General features: G+C 45.3%; 1 protein-coding gene across 1 annotated transcript in view; it reads left to right on the top strand.

Moving 5' to 3' along the window:
• The window catches only part of DENND2C (DENN domain containing 2C), a 61636-nt gene that overhangs the window by 35379 nt on the left and 5199 nt on the right, over window positions 1–21058 (top strand). Inside the window, exons 5-17 of the mRNA XM_060277162.2 lie at window positions 69–239; window positions 3131–3227; window positions 3827–3871; window positions 5881–6068; window positions 7999–8108; window positions 9300–9369; window positions 9666–9743; window positions 12135–12275; window positions 13089–13237; window positions 14545–14722; window positions 16163–16204; window positions 19505–19610; window positions 20717–20956. Coding sequence (XP_060133145.1) covers window positions 69–239; window positions 3131–3227; window positions 3827–3871; window positions 5881–6068; window positions 7999–8108; window positions 9300–9369; window positions 9666–9743; window positions 12135–12275; window positions 13089–13237; window positions 14545–14722; window positions 16163–16204; window positions 19505–19610; window positions 20717–20956 — 1615 coding nt within the window. The remainder of the gene's footprint in view (window positions 1–68; window positions 240–3130; window positions 3228–3826; window positions 3872–5880; window positions 6069–7998; window positions 8109–9299; window positions 9370–9665; window positions 9744–12134; window positions 12276–13088; window positions 13238–14544; window positions 14723–16162; window positions 16205–19504; window positions 19611–20716; window positions 20957–21058) is intronic.

Genomic DNA, 21058 nt, shown 5'->3' with positions numbered 1-21058 from the left:
TTTCCTAGTGAAACCTTCTCACTCTCAACCATGTTTTTATTTGTCCTCTTTTTTTTGGTTTTGTGCAGCTGCCCCCGAAGCCACACTTCCTTCACCGCAAAACCTTGGAGCTAAAGACCACAAGGATCTGCCTGCGTGGGAGGCTGCCAAAGGACACAACTCTACCTGTTACGCTGACGGAGTGGAAGTTCTTCAAAGCAGGCGAGGCTGGAAGCAGGAAGAGGAAGAATCTACCTCGGGTGAGGAAGGACGATTCAAAACTTTGAGGGTTTTTTCCCCAGGGGGAATGCAGCAAGAGGAGCAAGAGTCTTTTCTTTTTTTCTTTCCCTGAGCTCGAGGAGATCTTCACCCTTCCTCTGCAGCAATGCTAAGCAGCGATTTGAACCTAGTTCAAACCTAGGTGCAAGACTCAGCTAGCTAGTCCTCCTTGTGGAAGCCCGTGCCTGAATTAATTTCACTCCTTTGTTTATTTGGATGCTGTTGTCCTGCTGTGCATAGACAGCTATTCAGACTGATTAGCAAGTGGGCAAAGGCAGTATGTGGCTAATACACAGCTAACCCCCATTCACTTTGGAAGTTTAATTCTGATTTTAAACAAGTGATCAATGATGCTTGTAAAGGCTCAATGTGACCCTGAGTTCATTTTATTCTGCCTAGACTCATGTAGCTTCTTCCTCTGGAGCGGCTTACTCCGGATTTAACATTTTAACCTCCAAAGTGTTTTGCGGCTTGAAGCTGCTGAGCAGTTTATTAGGAATGAGACAGTTCCATAGAACTTGAATATCATTTTCCTGATGTGTTTCCTGCCGCTCCCTCCTGTGGGTGAGTGAATAACAGAGATGCATGACTGGTGTAGTCGGCAAACCATGATTCGCTTCTGGCGCTGCCTACGCACTGGAGAAATTGGGCTCTTGTCCAGCTGGGGGTCTTTTTATATCACCTCGCATACATCTGTATTTTTTAAAAAACCAGTGCACAACACACACCAGTTCTCTTGGCAACCCTGCAGTAAGAAAGCATTGCAAAAAAAAAAGATGTGATTCAGATATTGTTGTCTAGCTAGGGACCTGAGCAATAAAAGTTCCCAATTCTGGCATCTACTTTAGGCTAAAGGACTGAGCCAGCCCACACAGCCTAGTAGAAATCTCTTTCTTCTGTGGCAGAGGGAATTGGGGGTAGGAGGAGGGAAGGCTAGCATATTCCCCAGGCCAGACTTGTTGCCTTTTCCAAGTGTTACACATCAGCATTTTTTGGAGTGTGCAAAGATGATTATAAATATTGTGCCAAGAGGAATGATGAGTGCCCTTTGTCAGACAAAGACCCCTAAACAGCCTCCAAAAGTAAAGGAGTAATTTACCGACAGGGAAAATGCATGTTGTTCTCTCACTCTGAACTCACAAGATTGCTGGAGTGATGCCCAAACACACTGGCAAAGAATCTTGGTCAACCCCACCAGAGAAGGATGTGCTACGTTCCAGCATCCTGATGCCATATCTGCAGCTCTCAACCACTTTTCCTGGGTTCTTGAAGCTGCTGACAAATATGACAGCCCTGTGACCGCCAGAGTTTGTGGCAGCTGGCTTAGAAAGTGTGTGGTGGGGAAACATGTTTCCAAATCACAGTGCTTCCGTGGCAAGAAGCTGTGGAAAGTCTCAGCTATCTGGCATGCACACCCTCCCCCCCCCCTTTGCATTTTGCACATTTTGTCTCAACAAACACCAGTGTAACAGGGCTACCATTTCAAAGTGCGAAGTAGCTCTCAGATTAAGATCAAGGCTGGGAAAACTCTGCAGGAGCGGAAGAGAGGCAGGAGGAAATGGATGGAGGAAGTGCAGTGCTTCCTGCAAAAGGGCAGCCGTGCCCTCGGGTTGTGCTGCACGCCATTGTGTACCGCCTTGGCCCAGGGGCAGCCGAGCAGATTGCTGCTGCGGTTCCTTCTTCCTCTGCCCGCCTGACCCTGCTTGGGTTGCCGAGGTCAGGGAAAGGGTTGGGACTGTGAGCGGCTTTACCTGGCTATTGCCTCTTGCATTTGTGCATTGCTGGTGGTGATGGGAACGACTGGTCCCCACCCTGTGGCCTGTGCTTGGAATGTCGAATGCATTCTTAAAGCCGGGCAAGAGGGAACTTGGCCTGCATGCCGCGCCTTTCAGGCAGCAAAGCAGTTCCGCAGGAGACGAGAGCGCCAGCAGGTTATGACTTGATATGCTGAGCCAAAGAGCTTTCTGTCTGCCTGTGGCTTAAGACGCCTGATACTACACATGGAACTGGATGGGCTTGGCTGCTGCCGCCACTACCGCTCAGCTCTTAGTGCATGGTGTGTTTTTTAGAACAACATAAAGTAGGTAACTCAAAAAAGGGGCACCCTGCCTGCCTGTCTGCCTCCAGATATGGAACTATGTTCCCCTCTCTTTTATTCGAAGGGTCAGTCCTTCCCGTCATTTCCAGGCCCAAACTGTTCCTCAGTCCCGGCAAGGGAGGTCCCTTGCTGCCATTTCCTTGAGAATCTGTGGCCCTCCAGACATTGTTGGATCGCGGCCAGCAGTGATGCATGAGGGGGCCAGAAAATCAGTGGTTCCCTCTCAGCAGTAGCAAATGAGCAATCAGATTCTAGAATGGTGAACATGGTTGTAATGGAGCATGAATATAGATTTTCATGTTCCTGATCCTCTAAATAGGCACACCTTTGGAAAGCCAAGCCAACCTATGTTATGAATCTTGGGTCTGTGTGCATGGAGTTGAATGTGCCTTTGCGCAAGACTGTAGATGTAACAAACACTTCATGCTACAGAGTACTGTGGGAAGTTCTCTAGTCGCTCACAGGTTTCACTTCTCCCTGTGACCTGGTCCCAAGATCAGGCCCATGTCAGGACTCCTAGTGGCATGTATATCCAGTGTCCATATGCATCCCTTGTTATCCTTTTCAATTACACTTTTGCGTGTTTCTTCCGGAGGCCAGATGATTTAGTTTGCCCTCTAGATGGATCAGATCATCCCTGACATGGGTTTGGTAGCTGCCCACCTCAAAATTTTCCAACATGGCTCTGTGAATGGCCAGCTTTTATGGTCCTTGTCTGGATACTTGGTAGACATGTGGCCCCTCTTGATTTCCACTTTGTTTTTTGGGTTTCAGCTTGTGTTGAAGATTCAGGAAATCTTTGACTCCAAACGAGGGAAGAAGAGGGTGAAGTTGGTGGCCCAGACAGGAAAAGAAGTTTCTCCAGCCAGAGGTATAGATTTTAAGTTATGTACAGTTCTACTAGTCAGATATCAAAACATTGGTGGGGATAAGCATGTACTTGCCAACTCTTGAGTATTGATTATGTTTAATATTTGCTTACTCCTTTTTTTTTATCCTGCCCTTCTTCTAATGACCTTAGGATAATGTAGAAGGTTCTGTACTAAAATTGCAGAAGAATACAGTAGTCCCTGATTTTTTTTTAAAGCTGTGCTACTACATTTTTCTATGCGGCTTTCCTTCCTGGCATGTGCTGAACTGCCTAGTAAAGAGCCATGTGTTCTTTGTGTGACCTGCATTTTGCAAATCAGCATTGTCAAGTTGCCTAGTAGTGCTAAACAATTTATGGTGATGCTTCCTTACATTGCACAACATGGAAGATGCCTCCTCGAAACCGTATGATGAGTTTTATTTGCTTTGTTTAGCACTTGGAGTGTGTGTGGCAGCAGATGCTTTTGCCAGATGTTGCACCTGTGCCCAGCTTTTGGTGCCCTTAGGCCCATGATGGGTCATCAGCACGTCAATTGCCTTCCAGCATTTCCTATTCCCACCCAGCTGGCAAATTCTGATGGAAATTCTCTATCGTTTCAGGTGAAACCAATGGGTATGACAGTGAACCGGAGAATCTGCCAAAAAGTGAGTGAGTCACAAGGGCTGAGCTAGCTCATGGGGCATAATTATAGCTGCTGGATCACCTGCTGGTATATTCACTAGAAATGGCCAGGCTGCGTATAGCTTCTGTGAACCATTTGAGTATTTGGAATATTGACCATTTGTTTGTGGCAAAGTGGGCTCACTATGAATGCTTAGAGCAGGGATGGGAAGCTGTGGCCCTCTGGATGTTGTTGGCCTCCAGCTCATGTTACCTCCAGCCAGGTTGGACAGTGATCAGGGATGGTGGCAGATGTAGACCATTAACAACTGGAGATCCACCGGTTCCCCATTCCTGGCTGCTTGTGGAGCTCAGGGGGTGCATATTTCTTCCAGCACCTGGGAGAGCATAGCTTGCTTGGGAGCTATGTCTACTAAAACTTTGGCATGAGGACTTCATGCCTAGGATCCCAATAAAGAGAATAAAGGATTGGGGTGACCGATAGGAAAAAAATATCTGCAGGAAGTGGGCATGTTTAGAACTCAGGTGGTGGCTTTCAAACTGTGTCCCCTTGAACTCTGGAGTTCCAGTTGCTTGATGGGAAAATCATCAAGCTTTACTATTTTCTTGCATTGTTTGACATGTTCTAGGGCACATTTGATTTTTACAGGGCAACAGAAAAGCCCAACAAACTTAGCTGTTGCTCCGCATAAACCTTGAAAGTGGGCCAGAATCCTCTGAGAAACCTGGTAATCACATGGCAGGCATGAATGGGTGTTGCTGCACATAAGCCAGTGTGGAACGAGTTCCCTCAAAGGAGGGAGGTTTCCCCTCAAAAACCCCAACTCTTTTAGGGAATAGATTCCATCCAAAGCAGTTGTGTCCTTTTCCAAAAGTGAAGAGAAAACATCCGAAAAGAAAAAGGTTAGAGTTAGGGCATCTAGATGCTGCAGAAGCTGCTTCTCTCCAGTTCCATGGTGCTACAAAGTAATCACTGAGCTTCTTGTGGTAAAATATATCAAGAGGCTAGTCACACGCCCCTCCCAAAGGCATCTCCAGTGTTGCCTCTTTAGCCCATTCATTTCTGTACTCAGTATGGTCCTGCAAGATTGTGAAACACCCTTTCCTGGGAAAAAAAGGAGTAACTGGAGTGAGATTATACATAATGAGTTTGGCCCTTTATCCCAGGCTTGCATATAAGCACTGGAGGAAGAACAACTAGAGCAACAGGCTCCAAACTGGATCTGTGTCATGACTCATCTGCTCTAGCTGGCACCAGTGGCTCTGGACACACCAGCATTTCCTGCTCTCCATGCCTGCAAAGCTTTGCCTGTAGCCTAGCACAGACACACTTCAGTAGTGCCCACCAATGTCGTCATTTCTCCATCCATCCTACAAACTGTCTTGTGTGGGCACTCAGATAAGCACCCTCTCTTAGGTGCTAGAGGTGGGAAGGGAAGACACTGCAGTCAGGTTTGGAATAAAGGAAGTGCGACTTTTAAATGCAGGCTGCATGAAGCCTAAGTCACTGCAGTTGGTGCAGTTTTGAATACTGCTCCAATCCCATTCAGAATGGGATGCTTTGTGATAGCTCACTGTGGTGGAGAGGAGGAAACCAGCTCTGTTCTCGTGCTTTAGCTTTCAGATGTTAGTATGTTTTGCCTCAGATTGGGCAGCGTAGCTAATTTGCTACCAAACAAGTAAGTCTCTTGCTTACTGCTCCTCCAACCTTTACTGGTATGTGGGAGAACAGATATTGCCTTGTTCCCAACTTTATCATTGAACATCTGCATGACCTTGAGTAAATTCCCTAATCCAGGCCAGGTCAATGTATTGCCCTCCAAATGTGTGTCCAACTGCAGCTCCCATAATCCTTGAGTTTTGGCCATGCTGCGTGGGACTGATGGGAGGTGGAGTTCGACAAGAACTGGAGGGCACCATGTTGGCTAATCTGCCCCTAACCCCTCAACCTTCTTCCTCTCTGTTGCTGCCTCCGCTTCCTTCACTTAGGATAAAAGGCTTTAGCAGTTAAGGGGTCATTTGTCTCTCTTAGGTCGCCATAAGCGCCTGCTGCAGGTACAGGCTCAGTCCAAGAGAAATCCACACTACCAGACTCTGGAGCGGGACCTCATTGAGTTCCAGGAGCAGCAGCTCTTTGAGCTCTTTGTGGTGGTGTCACTACAGAAGAAGCCATCGGATGCAACTTACACCCCACAGATTATACAGCAGTTTCCTAGCAAGGTGAGTGGCATAGCAATGCAGACGTCTGTCTCCATTGTCCAGAGCTTAATGTTATTGTGAATATGCATTGTGAGTCCCGTTGCTCTTGTCATAGCAGTATAATACACATTGAGATGAATAGAAGCACAAGTATACTATCTGGTCTGTGAGTCCTTGGTTGACGTTTTTGTATCTCTTAAAATAATTCCACTGTGCAGTTTCAGTGACTTGTAAGGGAATGAGACTTATCAAAGGCCCATAGCACAGTGGGTGACTGAGATTGATTTTGTGGCAGTCATCGGGATTCATCCTAGGCCCCTCAGGAACTGGAGCATCCTTGGAGCCTAATTGCATGTTATATGCAAAATATGTGCCAAAAGAGTCCGACAGCTGCTTTTCCTTAAAAAATGCAGCTTCAGGAGGGAGATGCAAAATACACCATTTCCCTATAAACCTCTATAAATCTCTAGTCTATCTGTCTGTAAGTGATGTTTTAACCCCACCTTTCTGTTTTATTTTTAAAACACTCAAAGATGGCCTACGTCACCTGAAATAAATTGCACCTCCAAAATACATATCCTGTGGGGTTTAAAATGCATGCTTGCTTCCTCAAAAGTATGTTTGGAATCTGACGGAGGTGTTGGGATGCAAGCGGCTTGGATGGAGAATTGATTTGGGGGCAGAGAAAGGGTTAAATGCTCCCTCTCCAGTTCCATCCCCCCCTCCCAGTCCAAAACTCCCTCCTAAGAAAAGCAACCATTGGGCCTTGCATGTTACATGCATTGGGGAGCAACATATATTTCCGCCCTCAGGCTGAAACATTGCCTGCTGGACTGTGGTCTAGTGGAAATGCCCAAGTGCTGACCTAGCTGGCTGTGCCCAAGCCCCTGTGCAAAATCTGGGCTTGAACGATTGCTCAGCTCTTTGCCAGAGAGCCAGAAAAGAAGCTCAGCTTTGTTTTGGCAAAACATGCACCAGTTTCTAGTGCTGCGCTGCTGGGGTCGGCTCACAGACAGAGAGAGGAAGTGCAGCAGAGTTTTAATGGTAATCCCAGAGCAGCGCTGACTTCATCCTGGTTTTTGTTGATAACAAAAACAGGGAGGGGGAATGTGTTGGCCTACATTGCTCAGGAGGCACAGTGAGCAACATCCCACCGCCTCTCTTTGTACCACTGCTGACAAAGTGGGTGGCGCCCTGCCAGTCTGCTAGCCTTCCCTCTGCCTGGGAGATATTTGGTAGGATGTTAACAAGATTTGCACGGGAGGGTCTTTGAGGCTGGGATCCAGCAGGAAACATTGCCCTAGTAATTACAAGGCAATGATTATAACATGAGCACAGTGATTACAGGCTATCACCAGCTCCAAAAATAGTGCTGTTTCCAAACAATGTGCCAGTCACTCCCTTGCATGGGAGCCTGCAGTAAAGCAAAGCTTCTGGAAAGCCTTTACTAGTCTCAACAGTAAAGCAAGCTAGACTGGAGTGGGCAGGAGTGTTTTTTTTTTAACAACGAAGGCCATGCTGTAAATTAATCAGGAAATAGCAAGGCATGTATATATTCATATGCCTATTTTTTATTATTATACACTCTGTTTTCTGATATTTTTATTGAGCACTGCTTTGGAAACATTTGTTGGAAATTGGTTAATGAATTCTTAAGGAAATCAGTAACCTGCATACTCTTAATGCAGAATTGATCTGATCATACCTGGAAACTGTTCCTCTGCCTTTGAAAAAGTGTAACTTATTTTTATTTGGGGGGAGTGGGGTACCTTTTTCAAGGTATTCATGTCAAAAGCAGCTCTTGGAGGGAGAGGAGAGGATGAAAATTGATATGGGAGGGGGGGCTGGTGTTTGGTGTACTTGGAGGATAATCTCCCATGTCTGCTCCCAGAGAGGAAACTCTGTGCTTGCCTGGCTGTGTTCAGTGATGTGGCGTGTGTTCCCTCTGCAGCCTGACCACCCCTTTCGGCAATCTAAGGACACTGAAGAGAGGCTAAAGGTCATCCCCAAATTCTGTTTTCCTGACCCCAAAGACTGGTGCCCAACATCAGAGTCAAAGAGGTGAGAGACTGTAAAATGGATTGTTTTTATTTAGTGAGGATCTAGGCTAAGAATTGGATTACTTGGGAGCAGCATTGAGTCTGAGTCAGACCTCCTCCAACCCCTGTGTGGCATTTTGATAGATCGGTATGGCTACCAACCTGTCAATTACCCAATGTCACCATGACATCAGGCATAACATTTTCATTGTCAGTGTGGCCAAAGCTCAGGGGTAAGCAGGCTGATTGTCGGTGTCTTCACACCCCACTTCCTTTGCCCAGGCGGTTTGAAATCAGTTTGCAAAGGCACAGGGGTTTAGAGGCACCTATGATCAGTAGGTCAGCGGCACCTTACAATCCAGGAAACCACCCCACACCCGATGTCACTTCCTCTTGAACTTCCAGTGCTCAATGAAGCCTTTTTTCTTTCATTTCCAGCAGGCTTCTAAACTGAATTCTGATATTACAAATTTAACACATTTTTAGTCTTGTTGCATTGGGTCTTGGAGATGACTGATTAAGTGGTATACAAATTGTTCAAATACATAAACAAATGATGACAACAGGTGTTGGGCCTGACTTTAGGGAAATGGTCTTGCATGCCCGAGGTCCCTTGCTGCTGGTTTTCCATCTCTTGGAGTATCTCTTGTTGAGCACCGAGGGGTAGGGCTGGTTGCCCTTGGTAAGGGCAACATGTCTCCCCTTTCATGTGGTTTTGCTGCTCTCAGACTGAGATGCATTAGGAAGCGTGTCCTTTTGGCTAGTTGAAGAAATTGATTTGATTATTTTTTTAAATACCCTTCCTTGAAATGAGTGTTTAAAAGCACAAATAAAACTACAACCCTGTAGCAATCTTTTTATCTGCTTGTTACTTTCTGCCCACCCTTCCCCCAATTCACTGCAGTGTCACAGTGACCTAGATATTGCTGACCATGAACTGCTTACCTACCCCAGTGGGACCCTTGCAAACAAGGGTGGGGTAAGGAGATAATCTCTTGGCGGCCAGTTCTGGTCATTTCTGGGTGGGTGGAGATCTTGGAAGGCAGCACACTGATGAAATATCTGCTGTAAACAGATTTAGGAACTGGACAAGCTCTGTGTCATTTGTGCCCAGCAGTGAAATTCACATTGTGAAGATGGGGCCCTCTGCAGGGTAGGCTAACTCCTGCTGTGCTCGCTCAGTCAGCATGACACTTTTTTTTCTCTTTCCCAGCGAAACGTTTTCCTTTGTGCTGACTGGGGAGGATGGCAGCCGCTGGTTCGGATATTGCAAGAAGCTCCTGGTAAGTAGCTCCCTGTCTTGGATGCTAGCATGTAAGCTCTGCAGCTGCAGGTTAAGGATGAGTGCATGTCCACAGTCCTGTGGATGGATTGGCTAGCAGCCTAGATGCCTGAGCAGCTTCAAATAATTCTTAAGGCTGGCATATTGAAGGAAAAAGAGGGTGGAGGGAAGACGCACTATTAGAAGCTGAAACCAGGGGTGCTCAGGTGACGGTAGGGTGAGAGATCCTTAGCAGTCTGGCCTTCTTGCACGTTCCACTGCTTTGCACCTAAAGGTCTGCTCTTGTCTCCTTTTTAGCCAGAAGGGAAAGGCAAACGACTACCTGAGGTATATTGCATGGTGAGTCGCCTCGGCTGCTTCAACCTTTTCTCTAAGGTGAGTGGGTTGCCCTGAACCTCATAGAGAAAGTGGTAAAATGCCTTTCTAGGGTTGCTGTTGGTTGTTGGGATGGCACACATCTTTTCACAGCACCTGCCAAACATTAGAGGAACCAAGGTGGGGAGCCTGTGGGTCTACAGCAGTTAGTTGCGCTCCCATCTGCTCCAGCCAGCAGGGCCAGGCCAGGGATGATGGGAGTTGTAGTCCAGCAGCATTTGCAGGGCTACAGGCTCCCCAGCCCTGTAGTAAAGGAAATGAGGGGAAGGGTTGTACCTTAAATGCACCTTTAGTGAGGTGGAAGCAAAATCAGCACCAGTAAAGGTTAATCCAAAGCCAACCCCTTTCCCCAGCCCCCAGAGTTATGGCTGGAAAGGATGTGGTCTCCTGATTTAAAGAAGCTCTTAAGAAACAAGCTTTCAGTTCCCTTCTTACTGGAAGAGAAGGGCAATGCTTTGAGGAAGACTGCAGAGAAAACTGCCTTGCTGGCTGTAGACTGGCAAAATGACAATAATTTGTTCAATGTGGTTTGTAACGTATTCTGAAGAGACTTCATCACACAACAGCTGTCCACTCCCTAGAATGCTTGTTGCTTGCCATTCATTTCATTGTCAGTTATTAAATTTGTATACTGCCCTTCATCTGAAGATCGCAACATAAAAGTACAACATGAGAAGACAAAATACATAATAAAACAAAACACAACAAATTTTGAATGACATGTTTTAAAGGACATAGAATGTTATGGGCCTGGTTATAGAGAAACGTTTTTGCCTGGTGCCTAAATATACGTAATGAAGGCTCCAGGTGAACCCCCCAGGAAAGAGCATTCCACATGGGGAGCCACTGCAGAAAAGGCCTGTACTTGTGCTGCCACCCTCTGGACCTCTTGTGGAGAAAGTGCACAAAGAAGGCTCTCAGATGGTGATCTCAGGGTCTGGGTCAGTTCATATGGGGACAGACGGTCCTCAAGGCACTGCAGCCCTGAGCCGTTTAAGACTTTATAGGTCAAAACCAGAACTCGGATTCACATCCTTCATTATACATAGTCGTTGTGGCATTGCCAAACTTATCTGAGATTTGCACAAAGCATCCTGATTGTTTGCCTGCAATGTTTTGGACATCCCATAGGCAACTGGCTTGCAACTAACCATGATGGCTATGTTTTGCCTCCAGTGTCAGAGGCAGTATATCTCTGAATGCCAGTTCCTGGGAATCAAAGGTGGGGAAAGTGCTGTTGTGCTCATGTTTTGTTTGTGGGCTTCTCAAGGCATCTGGTTGACCCCCGTGAGAGAAAGATGGGCCATTGGTCTCATCCAGCAGGGCAGTTCTTATGTTCGCTTTGAAAAACTGTTACCTGTGAAGTGCTGTTAACTGCTCTCTGCAATATTACCAGTCATATAAAGGAAATCTATAATAGAACATTAGCATTTCAATTTTAAGCATATTTTGGCCTTCTCTTTGAACCATTTACAACCTCCATGTGCCATATTGATGGATTTTAGGCATGAATTCATGAACAATGAGGAAATGCGCACTCATTGCTTTTCGTAGGATTAGGGGGTTGAACTGAATTGCCTTCTGCTTTGGCCCCAGGGTAAAACTGCCGCCTCCTCATTTGTCTTGAGATGCACAGTGTAACATACAGTAAGATCTCAGATCTCATTACACGATCAGTATTACTCCAAGCACACTAGCGGCCACTTAGAAAAGTGAAAGAGACAGCAATGGAAAACAAATGGGATGTGTGTGCATTTAAATACGCAATTACGCGACTTAATAAAGTATTGTGAAGGAAGCGTAGGCGGCTCTGGAGTCTGGAAGAATGCTGACAAACTTTGAAAGTGGCTCACACTGAGCTAGAGGAGGTGAAGGAATGATGAATTGAATGTGAGGAAGGTAGAATTGGGGGGGGGATGCACTTAGGGGTGTGTCCTGGGTGGGTGGGGAATGCCCACACTTGGTGACACGGTGACTTACTCACTTACTTACTTTTCTGGTGAATTAACTTGGAAAACTGGTATCTCTGGATGGTTGTGCCATTACAATGAAGGGCACATCTGTGCTGGGGGAGGGAAATGAACATGCCTTCATATCATGTGCCAATAACACAGCACATCTTACACATTGAAAGTGAGAGGACATCAGCTGAAGTGCTGAAGTGTCAATCCTCTCTGCTTTCATAGAATCATAGAGTTGGAAGGGATTCTGAGAATAATCTAGTCCAACCCCCTGCAATGCAGGAATATTCAACTGTCCCTTGCGGGGATAAAACCTGCAATCTTGGTGCTATAAGCACTACGCTATAACCAGCAGAGCTATCCAGCTGTTTCTCACTTGTGTTGTGGCCAGGAAGAACCAGTCTTGTAACAGTAAATTCTTCACATGCAGATATTGGATGAAGTGGAGAAGAGGCGTGAGATGTCCCCAGCCCTGGTGCACCCATTCATGCGCAGCGTCATGGAGGCACCATTCCCTGCTCCTGGGCGCACCATCACTGTGAAGAGTTTCCTGCCGGGAGCAGGAAATGAGGTAACGGCAAAAGGCATTGTTGCCTAGCGTGAGGAATGATCACCATGATTGCAGTAGGAAACTGGGGGAATGCTTGCTTCACTGCCCAGAATGTGCAAGCCATAAAGCAATTTCCAGAGGGTTGCTGGGTTGCTGGCATCCTTTATCTGTCCTTTTCATAGCTGCCAAGTTATCCCTTTTTTAAAGGGATTTTCCCTTATGCTGAATAGGCTTCCTCGCGAGAAAAGGGAAAACTTGGCAGCTATGGTCCTTTTGGGACACAATTCAGAGCTTGCCAAGTCTTTGAGCACACACCTAAATAAATGTATGAGTGGAACGACTTCCATTTGCACAGTGGGACTTCCCTTCCCCTATCTGCACCCCTTCTGTTCTGTTCTGGGTTTTCCCCCAACCCTTGTAGCAGATTTGGGGATGGCATAGTGCATGTGTGTAGGGGGGAGAGGAAGCCATTCTGCTCCTATAATTATTTAAGTGAATACAGTCATACCTTGGTTGTCAAACGCCTTGGTACTCGGATGTTTTGGCTCCCAAACGCCGCAAACCGGGAAGTGAGTGTTCCGGTTTGTGTACGTCTTTGGGAAGCTGAACGTCTGACGCGGCTTCCGAGGCTTCCGATTGAGTGCAGGAACCTCCTGCAGCCAATCGGAAGCCATGCCTTGGTTTTCGAACGGTTCCGGGAGTTGAACGGACTCCTGGAACGGGTTAAGTTCGACAACCAAGGTACCACCTCAACATTTTGGGTTTCAGGAGAGAACACAACAACAAAATGGCTCAGTTCTTGTCCATAACTCATTTACAATTGTCTGCTCTCAGGTAATTGAGCTTTGCCGTCCCCTGGATTCGCGTCTGGAACATGTTGACTTTGAATGCCTGTTTAAGTGCCTCAGCATCTCTCACTTGATCCAAGTCTGCGCTTCTCTCCTGCTGGAAAGGAGGGTGATCTTCGTTGCTGACAATTTGAGGTGAGACTGAAACGACAAGTCCCCTGCCTGGCTTGGCAAGATCTTTGTGTGTGTGTGTGTGTGTGTGTGTGTGTGTGTTTCCCACCGCCCTTTTGGAACCTTTCATGCCACAAAATAATTGCAACTTTTCTTGTTAATGCATATATAGACTATCATCATCATCATCATTGAAATTCAGCCACCATAAAATGCAAACTCTGGAAACATGAAACAGATATTCATGAATTACTGGAAAAAATACTATTGGTCTACATAAGTTTGCACATATGGTGTAGCTTGCATGGAACCTGACACCAAAATCTGGAATGGCAGGGCTAGCTGGGGAAGGGCTGTAGATCAGCGGTAGAGCATTGCTTTGCATGCAGAAGGTCCCAGGTTCAATCCCTGGCATCTCAAATCTTGTCTGAAATGCTTGTCTGAAATGCTGAAAAGCCACTGCCAGTCAGTGCAGGCAATGCTTAGCTAGATGGACCAATTGTCTGCCTTGGTATAAGGCAGCTTCCTATATTCCTATGCCCTTCGTATTCGGGAAAAGTGCATTACACAGTCATCTTGGAACTGTACAACTTCATAATTGTGGTGGGAGATAGCATGTGTGAATTTTCCTCCATAAAAAACACAAATTGCACTTAGAAGACTTTCATGCCATGGAAAAGCCTGTATTCTTTCCTGCTAATTTTCTGGCTTTCCAGAACCAGGGAGTATTTATTATGGGACGGCATTCATTCTTTCCGTTAACTACCTCTATTTTGCAGTGGTGCCATTCCAAAAGTAGTACATATTTCCTCTTGCATGGGACCATGGCATACATCACATTTTAGCCTTTACCTGATCTAAATTAATTTCTCTAAATTAGGGGTGCTTTTCGTCAGCCAGGGACTTTATATACTGACTATACTGGCTTAGGGAGCTGGGTATGTTTAGCCTGGAGAAGAGAAGGTTAAGGGGTGATATGATAGGCATGTTCAAATATATAAAAGGATGTCATATAGAGGAGGGTGAAAGGTTTTTTTCTGCTGCTCCAGAGAAGCGGACACGGAGCAATGGATTCAAACTAGAGGAAAGAAGCTTCCACCTAAACATTAGGAAGAACTTCCTGACAGTAAAAGCTGCAACAGTGGAATTTGCTGCCAAGAAGTGTGGTGGAGTCTCCTTCTTTGGAGGTCTTTAAGCGGAGGCTTGACAGGCATATGTCAAGAATGCTTTGATGGTGTTTCCTGCTTGGCAGGGGGTTGGACTGGATGGCCCTTGTGGTCTCTTCCAACTCTATGATTCTAATGCTTTTGTGTTTTATTTTCCTCACTTAGCACCTTGTCCAAATGTGGTCATGCTGTGGTTGCAGCACTCTACCCGTTCACCTGGCAACACACTTATATCCCTGTCCTGCCAGATTCTATGATAGACATTGTCTGCTCACCTACCCCTTTCCTTATTGGCATCCTCTCCTGCTCCTTAACTCAGCTCCAGGACCTGCCCATTGAAGAGGTGAGATCTGAGAAAACCTCAGGAGGAAATGTAAGGGATGGTGGTGCCCCAGTTATTACACCATATTAGTGAGGAAGCGGTGAAAGCTTTAGTCGTGTGTTCTGGGATGACCTATTCATTTAAGACAATATGCTTAATTCTTACACTTGCACAAACCTTGAGTCCATCAGTGTATCCAGTGTGGTGCTACATGAATGTTCATCAGCCCAAGGATTTCTGCTTGTGCAGTAGAATGTTCTGTCCCCCTCCTCCCACCCACCCCTAAATCTGATCTAGGCTGAGACCCTACCTGCCTGCAGACTGTCTCGCCAGAGTGGTGCATGCTCTGGTTATCTCCCGCTTGGACTACTGCAATGCGCTCTATGTGGGGCTACCTTTGAAGGTGACCCGGAAACTACAACTAATCCAGAATGCGGCAGCTAGAGTGGTGACTGGGAGCGGCCGCCGAGACCACATAACACCGGTCTTGAAAGATCTACATTGGCTCCCAGTACGTTTCCGAGCACAATTCAAAGTGTTGGTGCTGACCTTTAAAGCCCTAAACGGCCTCGGTCCAGTATACCTAAAGGAGCGTCTCCACCCCCATCGTTCTGCCCGGACACTGAGGTCCAGCTCTGAGGGCCTTCTGGCGGTTCCCTCATTGCAAGAAGCCAAGTTGCAGGGAACCAGGCAGAGGGCCTTCTCGGTCGTGGCGCCTGCCCTGTGGAACGCCCTCCCATCAGATGTCAAAAAGGAAAACAGCTACCAGATTTTTAGAAGACATCTGAAGGCAGCCCTGTTTAGGGAGGCTTTTAATGTTTAAGAAATTAGTATATTTTAATGTTTCTGTTGGAAGCCGCCCAGAGTGGCTGGGGAAACCCAGCCAGATGGGCGGGGTATAATTTATTTATTTATTTATTTATTTATTTATTATTATTATTATTATTATTATTATTATTATTATTATTATTATTATTATTCCCCCAACCCCTCCAGAGCAATTCTTGTCCTGACGGGACATGTTAGTTGAATGCTCTCCATTGGTACCAACACAACTGTTTGCTCAATGGCCCATTTCACAGAAGAACTTTTTTAAAGATGGAGCCGGGGATCTGAATTTTCATTTGTAGACACCGCTCCCCCTTCCTTCTCTTCTCAGTTGGAATGTGCTGCCATTGTAGATGTGGCCCCCTTCATGCGCAATAGCTTCCACCAAAGTGCTTGAATTGAAGTCAGAGCTATGAAGTGATAACTTTGTCCTATCCTGGATTGCCAATGATTGATGGACACCGCGGTCACTTGATAAGAAGGGTTGTGCTTATGTTATCTGATCTGTGTTATCTGTTCTGTGCAGCCAGACAATAGCTTGTTGTCAGTGTCATATGAATCAGCATAGGAGGACTGTGGGTTGCACAAGGGGTTTGTGGATTATATGGAGTAACCGTCTATCTCTTTCCTTAGGTACTGATTGTTGATCTGTGCGCAGATACATTTTTACAACAGGTGAGTCAAATTACTTAGCTACTGGATGCTTCACAAGCAATCCGAATGGGGATAAATACACAAAAGAAGCTAAGGACCAAAATGCATATTGGAGATCCATGTTCAGATCTGCTGACTCTTTGTTTAAGCTTAAAAGCAACAGGGAACAAATTGGATTGAGACTGCAGAGCTGGGAGAAGTCAGGGTTTAATCTGTTCCCATTTGCTATTTACCTGATTTCCTCTGCCCAAAACTGTCTACACTGACGAGGAAAAAGGACATCAAGGATGGTTAGTCTTGTCATTTTGTGGTTCTGAGGACTGGGAAGAGGGACTGCAGAATGCTGGGCTTCTGGGGAGATAAGATTGCCCAAGGGAGTTTTTCTTTGTGCATTTGAGTGGCTTAGGTAACAACAAGTGTTTTCTATGGGGAAGTGGTATTTCCTAAGACAGCTGAAATTTAGTAGGGGGTTGTGGCCAAAATTTCCAGTTGGCCCACTTCTCACATGATGAGATAGCATTGTTTCAAACTATGTGCGTGAGCAGGAAGTAGTCACCATGACTCCCAGACTTTAGTCAGTTTCTAAACAAACTTAACTTCAAATAATCAATTGCAAAGCTGGCTTGCTTAGTTAACCAGAGGGTTTTTTAAACCACAATATTTGGTTTGCACCTAACAAGCCAGGTTTTATGGAAAGTGAAACTAAACACTTTCCTAGACACGCTTGGGAAGAAGGCGGATGAGCATATGAGTCTTAAGTTCAATGGGGCTTCTTACTGCTTGAGCCCATGGTCATCATGGTTTAGCATGATAAGAAAGAGCCTAGCTCCCCTTGGACTTCTGTGCTCTCCATTGCTCTCCCACTCCCAGCATGGCTCCAATGAGACTGGAAGCTTCTGCTTTAAATTAACCTCAGTTTACTGTGTTGTCCAATCCATAAACTGTGGTTATTCTTGGAAGATAGGAAGCTGCCTTATATCAAGACAGATGATTGCCTGTCTAGATCAGGTTTGTGGCAGAGTTCTTTCCCAGCCCTATCTGGAGATGCTGGGAATTGCATGGAACATGGAACATAACAACAACAACAACAACAACAACAACAACAACAACAACAACAACAACAACAATCCCTTAAATCCCACAGATTTAGGAGATCTGATAGTTGTTGTTTAGTCGTTTAGTCGTGTCCGACTCTTCATGACCCCATGGACCATAGCACGCCAGGCACTCCTGTCTTGCACTGCCTCCCGCAGTTTGGTCAAACTCATGTTCGTAGCTTCGAGAACACTGTCCAACCATCTCGTCCTCTGTCGTCCCCTTCTCCTAGTGCCCTCAATCTTTCCCAACATCAGGGTCTTTTCCAGGGAGTCTTCTCTTCTCATGAGATGACCAAAGTATTGGAGCCAAAGTATTGGAGAATTGCATGGGTGGAGATTTTTTAAACCTTTTCTTCCCATGCATAGTTCTGCTGAAAATCCCCCCTCCCCTTGAGTTTCTGTTTGCATCAGAAAGAAGCTTTTGCTGGGACCAATGACAGCTTTGCTTTTCACACAAATAGCTTTAAGGGGATGGGTGCTAAAGATTTAAGTTCCTTCCTCCACTTTCTTCAGTCCTAGTCCTGATAGTTGCCGCCTGCCCCATGATTGCTGTTCTGAAGCAAAAATGCACAAGGAAAAACTATACTTGTAATGTGACTTGAATTTTGGTCTTTAGAAAGCTATTGTCTCTCTAGCATCTTGCTGCTTCTATTTTCTGTGTTTCCTCTCCACAAGAGTTCTTCTCCTCATTGTCTAGAGTCTAGACAGTCAAGAGTTTCCTGTAGTCAGCTGTTATTAAAATAATCTAGTGTTGTCATTCTCTGCTGGCTTCCCTTTTCCCCTGTTGCCCGAAGGTGCTCCCCCAGGCAAAGCAAGGGGAGGCTGACAAACTGTTCAATGCAACATTCCACCAAGCAAAATTAAGTGTCATTGGTCTTTTTAGTTCTAGTGCACAATTCCTGGTTAAGGAGTAGTCAGAAGTAATTGGGTCATTACATTTGCCCAGTATCTAGTGCAGTGGTACCTTGGTTTATGAACTTAATCCGTTTCGGAAGTCCGTTTTTAAAGCATGTTATGCTTCCGAGGCAAAGTTCACAAACCAAAACACCTACTTCCGGGTTTGCAGTGTTCTTAATGCAACTAAGCTGTTCTTAAACCAAGGTACCACTGTTCTTCAGTACAGTAGAATGTTTTTTAAGACATTGCTAATCTCAGGCCGTTGTTTGTGTAATGGTATCTCTGTCCATGGCAAAAGACAGGATCTTTTCCCAGAGGAATTTACAGTTTTAAACTTCAGCAGTGGCCAAGGTGGGTGGAGAGGCAGCAGGCAGAGAGGGAAGGAAGGATGGGTGGCTTGTATGAGAGCAAAAGCAGGCAGCTATCTAGATTTTGATCCAACTGAGGACAAGAATTAAGGAGTTCAGGCCAAAGGGTTAAATAGGCCCAAAGGGTTAAATAGAAGCAATTTGCTAAGATTTGTTTCGGTTTCAATTATTGAAAGCTATAAATATCTTCAGGAGTACATCAGTTTCTCTTATCCTGTGTCTGTTTATCTGATTCTCTGTTCATGGTAGTGGCCATTGCCACATTTTATGGTAACAAATTGCAGACTGTAGTTCATGCGATGTGTGAAGAAGCATGTCCTTTTTCCTTTTCCTGAATCTTCCACCAGTCAGCTACTTTAGATGACCTCAGTTTCTAATATAACAATATAGGAAGAATAACTTCTCCCTATTCACACTCTTCATTCACACCAAGCAGTTCTCCTTTTTTCTCTCCACTGGTGTGTTCTGCATTGGAGCCAATGCATGGGAGTTGGTTATTCAAAGGATCTTAAGATGTGACCTTATGATATTTATTAGATTTTTGTTTAGTTTTTGAATTCTGCTTCTAGAGGCTAGAATCTGTAGTGGTTGTATCAACATCTGCAATGCTTTTCTAAAAATATTTTTGATAATGGGTGGTATACAACTAGGTTATACCCAGAGTAGATCCCCTGAAATAAATGGATTTCACTTACTTAAGTCCATTGATTTCAGTGGGTCTGCTCTGTGTATGATGAACATTGGAAACCACCCCACCTGCTTTAAACATAAAATTTAATTGGTTCCACACTTTAATTATGTATAGCCATGAGGTGTGCCCTCTTAAACTGCATGTTGAAATAATTTCATGTGGTAGCTGACATAATTACTTCATGAAACATTTTAGTGGCATCACATGGCCCTGTTTTGGAATACGTGTTAACTACCACCATTCTGCTTCCTCCCCTTTTATTTTAAAGGTTTCAGATGAAGATGAAATCCTACCTCACAAGCTCCAGGCTGCACTCGTACAGATCTTAGAAGAGAGAAATGAAATCTTGTCTCGGGAGCGGAATTACACACAAGGTGACTTGGATCAGAAAGATGGTGTACAATGAGTTAAAGAAAACCTTCAAATTTACTTACCCCAATAAACCAGAAGCGTTTCTTCTAGGTGTACTTGGGAATGAGTTACCAAAGAAAGCCCACAACCTATTTTTATATGCAACAATAGCAGCAATGATAGTAGATGCAAGATACTGGAAACAAAGAGAGACCCCAGGGAAAGAACAATGGCTATACAAACTAATTGAATATGCAGAGGATACCAGTATGACATTTAAAATAAGAAATCAAGATGATAAACAGACAATGAGTGAGTGGGAGTATCTAGGGGAATATTTACCAAAAAAAAAATGACCTCAGATATAGATTCCAGATAAAGGGATACTTTGTGACCAACAGTTGATAATATGAGAGATATGAGAGTGTGGGAAATAAGGTGAAGGAATTAATGTATATGCAGCTAAGCAAGATGTAAAAAGAACTGTCATGGAATGCTGAGTGGGAAGTCAAGCAGTTATTGTATAAGAATAGGAAAAAGGTGTAATTGTAAAACTGGAAAACTTAAAAAATAAAATAATCATAACAATGAAAAAGGAAATTAGACATCCATGAGAATATGGTGGTGTGGAAATCTCCAGACATCTCCACTGCAAAGTGGCAAAGTGGGGTGGGGGTGGGGAATTTGGTTGGCAGAGGAAAAAGTGTCAGGAAGGGGCTTTAACCCCCAGGGCTGATGGGGAGGAGAGGAGGTTGCAGTGAGGAAACGGTGACTGGGAAAAGCATGTGCACAGTGCTTCCCACTTCCAGCAAACTACACACGCATCCTACTGCTTGGCAACAGAGAAGTGGTTGTTTGGATTCCCAGACCCACCCTTGCTTCTGCGCATCCATGTTGATGGTTGCCTAGCTCCCCATTGAGAGTGCAGTTATTGTACCTACTGAAGCTGTTGACATCCTGAGCTATGTGCCACGTTTCGTTATCTCTGTTTAAACAGAGATATGTAGGTAGAGATTTAGGCTCTGACCCACCCAGCAGGATGCGCAGTCCCTTCATAGCCTTTGGGAACGAAGCCGAGGTCGATCTCTCCAAAGGTTGAGTTGTGACTGCTTTCTGTGCCTTTTTGTAGGTGACGTGACTCTGGACTTGTTGGTATCGGAGGCTTTTGTGCGCTTCTTCGTGGAGATTGTGGGGCACTACTCCCTGCACATGCACGTCACTGAGAAAGGGGAGCGGGTGTTCCAGCGAGATCCCTTCCGGAAGTCCCACACCTCCCGCAATGTGCGCCATTTCCTAGACATCTTCATGGAGACGCAAATGTTCGCTGGTTTCATACAGGATCGAGAGCTACGGAAGAGCGGGGTTAAAGGTGATTGCTTGCCAAATCCAGTCCTTATTACTGTTTTATGTAGAACAATTGTGGTATTTGCACAAGAATTTAAAACAGCCAAAGAGGAATCCAAGTTGGATT

Source organism: Zootoca vivipara, chromosome 7, assembly GCF_965207765.1.
Source record: "Zootoca vivipara chromosome 7, rZooViv2.hap1.1, whole genome shotgun sequence".
Taxonomy (NCBI): domain Eukaryota; kingdom Metazoa; phylum Chordata; class Lepidosauria; order Squamata; family Lacertidae; genus Zootoca; species Zootoca vivipara.
The sequence above is the reverse complement of the archived record's forward strand: the minus strand, read 5'-3'. Positions and strand labels throughout refer to the sequence as shown.